The 9641-nt window shown below is 33.7% G+C and overlaps 1 protein-coding gene across 1 annotated transcript; it reads left to right on the top strand.

Annotated features, from left to right (window-relative positions):
* Nucleotides 1-251: 251 nt before the first annotated feature.
* On the top strand, nucleotides 252-999 carry LOC18015360. The gene has a single exon (XM_024154871.1). The coding sequence runs from the start codon at nucleotides 264-266 to the stop codon at nucleotides 735-737; it is 474 nt and encodes a 157-aa protein (XP_024010639.1). The 5' UTR covers nucleotides 252-263; the 3' UTR covers nucleotides 738-999.
* The last annotated feature ends 8642 nt before the right edge of the window (nucleotides 1000-9641 follow it).

The raw sequence follows: 9641 nt of genomic DNA, 5'->3' as shown, positions 1-9641 counted from the left end.
AGACTTGGAATTTTCTAGTCATTTCAACTGACCTGTACCAACTAATCTCAGCCGTTAATCAATCTCTTTCACTCAACTCAACCGTTCATTCTCCTTTTCCTCGACCCACACGACCTGTCAACAAAAAACTACAAAAAAGGCTCATCTTCAAACTTTCCCGGAAAATCCCCAGAAACCTCCAAGGAAACATACAATCACTTTCTCTAATTAAAATTTTATATAAACACTTAATATTTCATCTACCTACCCAAGTAGATGAAGGAATGGCTAGCTTGACCACGAGCTTGCTTGGAATAAGACGAGCGTCCAAGGCGCAAGAGAAGATGAAAAACGTAGCGTTTTGTAAGAAGCACCCAAAGCATAAGCAATCGCCTGGTGTTTGTTCTCTCTGTCTCAACGAGAAGCTCTCTATCTTCATCAAATCAACTTCTTCTTCTTATTCTTCTTCACGTCGACGAAAAGCACGTCAAATCACATGCTCTTCCTCAACTACTTCTTCTCTCTCCTCTTACTGTTCTTCCTCCGTCTCTTCTTGCCCGTCGCCACTTATTGATCGGCGATTCTACTTGTTAACAGCCGGAGGTAGCAGCAGAGAAAAAGGGATTTCGTGGATGACGAAAAGCCGATCTGTGGCTTATAAAGTGGATGATGAGAAAAGAAAGAAGGATAGGAGGAAACGTGGTTTCTTCTTTTTCGGTTTGGTGGGTACAAGTAGAGAGAACAAGAGAGTATTGTAGCTTGTTAGATTTGATGGTTCTTGAATTTTTGTTTTTAATTTATGTTGTGCTCCTGATTCTTTCATTCAAAAAACTAATACGTTCAGAAGACTAGCTAGATCAGTTTAGGCTTTTTTGAGCATTATATTTGGTACGTGCAACTAAGAAAAATTTTATAACTAAGGGGCGATGGGCTAGTGGTTCCTAGTTGTTGAGAAGTTGTTCTCTTGGTTTAGATCAAACCAGCGTGGAATTATTTAATCACTCTCTTTCGGCCAATCAATCATGCTTTACACCCATTAGAAAACCCAGTTATTTAAAAAAAGATGGAAGGTTATTTTCAATTTGGCTATTTTTATACACTCTGAAAAAACTGGATAATTCAACTCTAAATTAAAGAACTTTTCTCCAGTTTTATTTAGGAAATCTTCTTCTATTTTTTTCCTCTCCCTGGCATACATAGAATGCATATGCAAACTATGCATATCTACATACGAGATGCGTACATGTTCGGTAATTTCCCAAAGGAAGAAGAAAGATGAAATATCTCTCATATTACGCAGAACGCAATTATTTCTCGTACCTGCATTGGACTAATTATAGCTCATGAAACTGATGCTTTAGGCGCCAAATATCTATTAAACAATTAAGGTATCAAGTTTTAAAACAAATGGATGTCAGCTACTTTTGGTCGACTTTAAAGGCAACAGTTCGAGGTAGATATTATATTTCTAAAATATATGTTTTTTTAGTATTTTCAAACTTTTATAAGTAACTTCAGACCGCAACCTGCGCAAATCCATAAATCTTAACACTGTAAATTATAGAAATGTACGAGATTATATCATATCATTCACGAGATTATGAAACATATTGAGATTGTCATGCCGTGTGAGATGAATTCCAAAAAGGTACAATGACTAATTATCACGTTTCTTCCTGGCAACAATTGGCTGACATCTTTGCTAAACTCTTGGGCTGGCAAGCATATAAATCATTCTGAGACAAGTTGGTCCAACTTGAGAGGAGAGGGAATCTCTATAATTTATGGATTTATGGATTTACAGTGCTAAGATTTATGGATTTGCGCAGGCTGTGGCCTGAAGTTACTTATAAAAGTTTGAAGCTACTAAAAAAACATAAAATTTAGAAGTTCAAAAGTTTAAAGGTATGATAAAAGCATATCATAAAAGAGATAAACAAATAATCAATTTACAAAATAGGTAATAAGGTAAGGAGTTAAGTGTAATTGATATTGTATCATTGACCGTTGATATGATATGCTTTTACCACCCCCACCCCCCAGGTTGACTGGCATAGCCTTTCGTTTGAATCTAAGCATTCTTAACCAAATGGTGGACGTTAAGGTGTTCAGTGAAGAAGTTCAGAAGTTTAAAGGTATGATAAAAGCATATTGTAAAAGAGATATAATCAACGGTCAGTGATACAATATCAATCACGCTTAACTTCTTACCTTAATACTTATTTTGTAAATTGATTATTTGTTTATCTCTTTTAGGATATGCTTTTATCATACTTTTAAACTTTCGAACTTCTTCATTGAACACCTAAAGGTCCACCCTTTGGTTAAGAATGCTTAGATTCAAACCCGTAGCTATGCTAGCTGAGATACCCTAATCTCGCAAATATAACCTAACTTAATTTACACTAATTTAACAACTTAAAAAAATAATGAATTTATTGAATATTCATTTAGTATCTAGAATTTTTTATTTAAAATAAATAAATCATAAATTCGAAAAATCTTTACAATAAACTGAATATTAAATATTTGAAGAAACTAAAGAAAATAGAATTAAAATTATTATTAAAAAGAAATACGCCCATAACTCCTGGTCATAATAACACAACGACCGCCACAAGTACTATTCTTTGGTCTCACCTGAAAAAGAAGAGAGGGGTGAGTATTCGGGGAAAAATACTCAGTGAGGGTGTGCTCTTGGAACACACAAGATTCTTTGACATATTATTTGAAATAACAATAATGTATATACATAATATAAGCACCAAACTCAAGCAACAATCAACCTAGAATAACTAATATTATTATATAGTATATATGGTCATAATATTTTTATATAAATACAATCACAAATATTCAATACAATCAACCTAAATAATCTACTTCACATTCCCAAGGGTCGCAACTGCTTGGTACTCAATCTATGCCACAGCCCATAAATAGGTTTGACGATTAATGCCTCCGCCCAATCACAGGACTCGACATTTAATCACGGTGCCACAGCCCTCAACAGGGTTTGACAATGGCTCGTCAGCCCTTTCTCGATCACTACAACTTCACAATATTCAGTCATCACTGTAGGCCGTCAAACAATTTATCGATCACTACAACTTCACAAATTTAGTTCTTCGTTATAGGCCGTGAAACAATTAATATTGTAACTAAATAAATACTATTTCAATTAACGACTAAATAACTTACAATCCTATTATCATATTCCAATACTTTTTATTATGAATTATCATCAATAACCAATCAATAACCAATATCAATCAACATTAATAAATACCAATTATCAATCTTGTTTAATTCATACACTAAGCATATACACATTACTAAATCAACTAATATATCTTAGAATTCCACAAACTTTACCTCACCTTTGCGATTTGAAGAAGATTAGCAAACTCAGTTCACATTCGGATAGATTTAATACATGACAGAAAAATAGTCATAACTTTCTGGTGACAGCTCGGAATAGATATCTGAAGATTGATATGGAAATATGGATTAAAGGTCTTCACGCCGGTATGTAGATCGTCTTCTGGAACTTCCTAGATCGCCAAAAAAACGCATCGCAAGTTGGCTGCTCGCGGATCGGATCTGCACAGATATGACTCAGGGAAAACACCCATAAATTTCAAACCGTAACTCCAAATAATAAACGGCTTTCGGCTATAGCTATATCTAAGGATCAGGAACATTCTCACCAAACTTTAGGTCGATCCAATTTTGTTTGACTGTTCTTTTCTCTTCTGCGCCAAGACTGGTCCGATTTGTCTTTTAGAGGCTGCAATGGCTTCTCCTTCGAGGTGTTTGATGGTGGCTGATCGAAAATGATTTTGACAGGGCTTTGCTGCAGAAACTCTCTCCCTTTTCCACTGTCATGAGCTCACACCTTTTATAGAGAAAGTGATGAGGTTTACTACACTACAAGAAATGTGGGTATTAATAGCGGCTGTTCAACGCTATCTATCACATAACATAGCGTTTCCTTAAACGCTCTGACAGCGCCCGTCATCGTAGGTCAGACACTTTAGATAGCGGACTTGACGGATGCTATAGTTAATTAAACGACAATATCGTTTATTGCGCTGCTATTATTATTATTTATAATAGCGTGTAATAATTGTTATGATTTGGTTGTATCTATACCAATTGTTTTACAACAATAGCATATATTTTTGTATTATTAAATTATTTTATAATGATCCAAAAATATATTTAAATAATTTTTTTATTAATTATTTATAAATATAATTAAATTGGTATTATAAAAAAATTTCCATAATTTATTATATTATATGAAACCAAGATACAAAATATCATATTACAGAATAAAAATACATAATTAAAAGATAATTTGATACAATTTCTGCATCTAAGCTTGTGAATTATGAAACTTTTGTCTTGCTGGTTCCATGATCTTCAACGAAAGGAGCGTGAGAAACCTCGTTTACACATTCAGGCCAAGAAATTCAAACTTTTTTGCCATATTGTTTCCTTGACTTTGTCGAGCTGTTTGTGACAAAAATCCAACCTCTTTCCCTGTAAAGTAAAAAAGCTTTGCATTTGCCATCATAAACTGGTCCACCACATCGAGAGATAACAGTATTAGTAACTCGTATTTGTAAAATTAAGCTAGAAAAGAGAACATTAGCTGGAGACTGAACTAATATCATACCTTAGGCATCATGTCAACATTGTAGTCTCTGCTATAGCCTAAATGAGCAGGAGCCTTTTCTTCTCCCCTAAACTTGTTCCACAGCTGTAAAACAAAAAGCAACATCAATAACGCAAGCTAATGATAAAAATTACCACACACAAAAAAGAAAAGAAATCTTAATAGAAACATCAGGGAGAAACTGACCTGATTGAGATTAAGCGATGTTGACTCTCCACCGTACTAGTCATTCCTGTCCATGTCAAGTACCTATTTGAAGTATGCACAAAACCACATCATTAGTCGATCAATTTGATGATTACTTGGAACAAACTAGATTACTGATTGAAGATATAGAGTGGAGAAAGGCATCTCCTTATATATTAACATAAACTAAGCTGAATTAATCTGTTAACATCCAAATGATTCTGTCAAAGTGACGCAAACATAACAGTTCAAGCTTCAAACTTTAGAAATTCTCGATATCAAAGATGTTTGCTCACTTAAATTTAAAGGAATCTCCACTAATGTTTTCAAAAAAAATAATATTGGAGAATAAAACCGAAGAAACACTGGTGATTTCTCGCGGAAATCTGAGAACTGGCGAGGAGGAAAACGAAAAAGATGGAGAAGAAGAGACAATCGATTTCTCTGTATTACATTAAAACCAGACTTTAAAAAAGCTATGTAACTGAATAATCTCACCTTGAGATCCGGTTCATGGAGGATAATCTTCGCGTTATCAAAGCAGCCAAGGAACTTATCAGAATAACCAGAAGAATGTCATCAACATCTCCGGTGAAGAAGACGACGAAGACAACGAAAGTTCTGCTAGCGTTCTCCGATCTGTTCGGATTGGATTCGATAGGTATGAAGAAGAGCTTGTCGAACACGAATCCTCCTCCGCCGCTACTCTGATGGAAAAGATGGAAAACTAGGTTAGAGACAAAGACAGCTCACGGGAAAAGAAGAAGAGATAGAGAAAAAAAAATAAAAGTTTCTTGTCCATTCGATTAACCTTAATCAACGGTGGATATCAAAAAGGGGTTGATCCTCACCACTTTAGATTAGCCAATCAGATCTTTTCTATTTATATTTTAGATTTAGAATTTATAAAATGATTATACTTTAAATTTTTGTAAGTGTTGGTGTTTTTATGGTATATTAGAGGTTGATTTTTAATAAGTTATACAAATTCAATGTTTATGATTAAGTATTAGAAGTTAAAAGTTTAGGGTTAGAAGTTTAGGGTTTAGGGATTAGAGTTAAAAATTTTGGATTTAGAGTTTAAGATTTAGGAACAAATAATTATATACCTTAAATCAAAAACTTATTAATCCATAAAAGTGTATTATAATTATCTTGTTAGAAACATTAAAATTTGATATTCAAACCCTTTATCCTATAGGGTAATAAGTTTAAGGTTTAGGGTTTGTGTTTGGGATTTAGAGTTTATAAGTTTTTTTAAATGATTACCTAAACTTTTTGAAAACTATATCCATAAATGAAAAAATGTTTATTATATGTCTATTGTTAATAACTAAAATTGTATATTTCAAACTATATACTTTTGTACCTTAAACCCTAAACCCTATGTCTTAAACTCTAGTTCAAATATTCACAAAATTTTACTTCTTATATCTGTGTTTTGTAACAAATTAAATCAATAATTTGTTAAAATGTTTTTTTTAATTTATATATATACAAAATCATATCAAATCTCTAGACCCTAAATCATATATCTTTATACCCTAAACCCCAAATCATATCATCTATACTCTAATTAAAGATTATGACTTTTTTCTTTTTATTTTGTAAATTATAATTCTTAGTTATGCATTGATAATTTTTTTTCTTAATTAGTTTTGGACAGCAGTAACAAATTTAGAGATTGATAAGACAAAAAAGAACAATTACTATTGAATTCGTAACAATTATTATTGATAACATAGCTTTGTTTTATTGAATTATTAAGACACTAAATCACTGATCTACTACTTATTCGGATTTTCAATGATACATTTGAAGCCAAATCCTTAAGGAACTTTGCTGATCTGGTGATTGGCGATTTAATGGCCATCAAACTATACAGTACAAGCTCAACTTCATCCAATGATGTCCTAGCTTTGAATTGCAATACCACTTTCAAATTTCAATTCAATTCTTCTTCTTCAACGAGAACATTCCATCTCTCTCCTCAGCTTTCCTTTACTCTGCATAAAATCATCCTGTGAATCAGATTACATATAACAATCCTAAAATCACAATCGAATTTGTGAAAAAAAGAGGGTTTAACAAATCATGATCTTGCTTGAAGCTACTTTTGTTCGTATCTGAGACAGAAAGAATATTCAGAAACTGAAACCTGATTAGATTAGCTTTTCTGTCTGAGATTGAGACAAAACACAGGAACACGAGGTCCTTGTACAGTTACAGTTTCAGATTTAATTTTCCCGTCCTGTTTTCAATATCAATCCCATAAACACCAATCAAACCAAATACACAAGACAACTACAAGAATCAGAGTCGTCATTTTTACTAGACTCTTCATCATAATGACCAGTCACAACACCAGTTTTTGAAAACAAAGAATATATCAAAAGAAAACTGATACCCGTAAGCAACTAACCACGTTAACGAATTCTTGAGACACCGAGTCGGTTAAGAATCGAAAGGAAACTAACCCGATAAGATCTGATTTGCAGCGCTTTTTCTTTCAGTTCGGGCTTAATCACCAACTCGTGGGAAACAAACACGGAAAAAGAGAGTGAATCAAAGAGTAATCTCAATTCTCGATAAGGCTAAAGTCTTTAATAACAACAAACATGAATCTAACAACAAACACGAATCTAACAACAAACATGAAACAATGAAAGCCAATCCTTTTTTCCAAACATATCAACTCCCTGATCAAGAGACAAGACCATTTTCATAACTGGAACAATGAATCAGAGGAAGCTATTGAATCCGCCATAACTGGAGCACAGATCAAGCTCAGATTCTTCACAATTTACTGACTTTCAATGGAATTCGAAGCCATAAAACACCTTCAATCTCTTATGCCAAGACAATAGCTGAAACCCTCAAATCTAAGCCAATTTGTGCCACACAAAATTGATAGAAATGGTTTAAGTACTTACAGCTTCGGTAACGCACTGGCTTCTTTAGACTCGCTCCACAGTCCTCGCGTTGAAACCAAACCACCGTCTTCCTCTTCCGATTATCATCATGAATTTTGGGGGAAACAACAATTTTCCAGAAGAAATCAATATATGGGATCGGAGAGACTGATCGACACTGAGAGAGATTGAGATTGATAGAAGAACAAGATAGATCGAGGGTGAGAACAGGTGACGAAGAGGAAGAAAGAACCTTTTTTTTTGTTATTTCAGATTTTGCTTCAACAAATATTTTTAATATTTCTGTCAACCATAAATTTTTTATCTTTCTATTGTACTCCCGCTTGACATTTTTTAGCAAGAGCCGGCACTTGAAATTTTATATCCCGCTTAACATTTACGAGGAACAATGAGATTGTCACTTGAGAAATGAAGAAAAAAATAAACTTATTTACTTTTGGAGATATTTTACAAATAAGATAGCGTTTATTTTTTTTTAATCTGCAATGGTAAAGTGCACGTGCTCACCAAATTTAGGCGGCTAAAAGTTTTCATTTTTCCGCGATAGTAATTATAGCGTTTCATAATCATAAACGCTATGAAAAAATCCTGTCTCCGTATACAATAGCATATTTGTCAATAACGCTATCTTTCAATGCTATTAATACCCACATTTCTTGTAGTGCTAGGTTTAGATTTACCAAAAAATGTCTCTTTTATCTTTAATGATCATTTTGGGTTTTTCTTATTGGGTTCTTCTTCTCATCAGCCACGAAAATTGAGTCTTAAACCTCCAAGATCCATTTATAATGAGCCTCAATATTTTCTCCTTTTATGGTTTTTTTTCTTCGACAAGTTAGGATTAAAATTTTTTCGGCGACAAGTTTCAGGGTTAACGCTTTAGAGTTTTGATCAAGAAAAAATAAGTCATAAACCTAATTTTTGGAATGTCACACCAGCAACCTCGGGAAAGGGGGATGGTAAAAGCATATCATATCATATCAACGATCAATATCAAATCACACTTAACTTCTTACGTTAATACTTATTTTGTAAATTGATTATTAATTTGTTTATCTCTTTTAGGATACGCTTTTATCATACCTTTAAATTTTCGAACTTCTTTACTGAACACCTAAAGGTCCACCATTTGGTTAAGAATGCTTAGATTCAAACCAGAAGCTATGCCAGCAATCTGTCTACTCTCTGTTGGAAGCTTAAGACTCAAGAAAACCTTCTGAAGACTCACATGCCTCGAGTACGTACTTTGGAAGATAGGGTGGGATATCAAAGCATAGCTGCCTTATATGGCTGTTTTCTTGACAGAGTCCTATCAAGTCTCGAATTCTCATTGAGGTCTTCGCGATCGAGGTTTTATTGGCTGAAGCTCAGAAGGTTAAAGCAAAGGAGGAGAAGTTCCAAAAGAAGAGAAAACCCATCTGACATCTCTAAGGTGTTATGGCTGCTCTAAATTGATATGCATCCACACGTTGATACCCTTTTGTTCTTTAAGATTCCAGGAAGGCAGGAAGCATTCATCACTTTAGCTTGATCTCTAATATCTGTTTGATTTCTCCTCACAACATGCTAAATCCGATCCATACTTATTATATTTCCGTTGAATTCCTTTGTGGAATGGCTGATTCAGAGATAAATCAGAATATGAGTTTTGATCTCTATATTGTTTCACACAGTTTGCACTTATGGCTTGTCTATAATTTCAGTAAATTTGATTCCTTTCAAAAGTGAATTCTCCCCTCGAGCGCCTTTAAGATTTTTTTGGGTCTATATATTATTATTTGTTTTCTCTATCTTCTGTTTGTAGTCTTACATAGAACTTCAGAGACTGTAAATACTTCTCCAATTCACACAGATGCATA

This window comes from Eutrema salsugineum, unplaced genomic scaffold (assembly GCF_000478725.1).
Source record: "Eutrema salsugineum unplaced genomic scaffold, Eutsalg1_0 scaffold_23, whole genome shotgun sequence".
NCBI lineage: Eukaryota > Viridiplantae > Streptophyta > Magnoliopsida > Brassicales > Brassicaceae > Eutrema > Eutrema salsugineum.
Note: the sequence above shows the minus strand (reverse complement) of the source record. Positions and strands in the feature narration are given on the sequence as shown.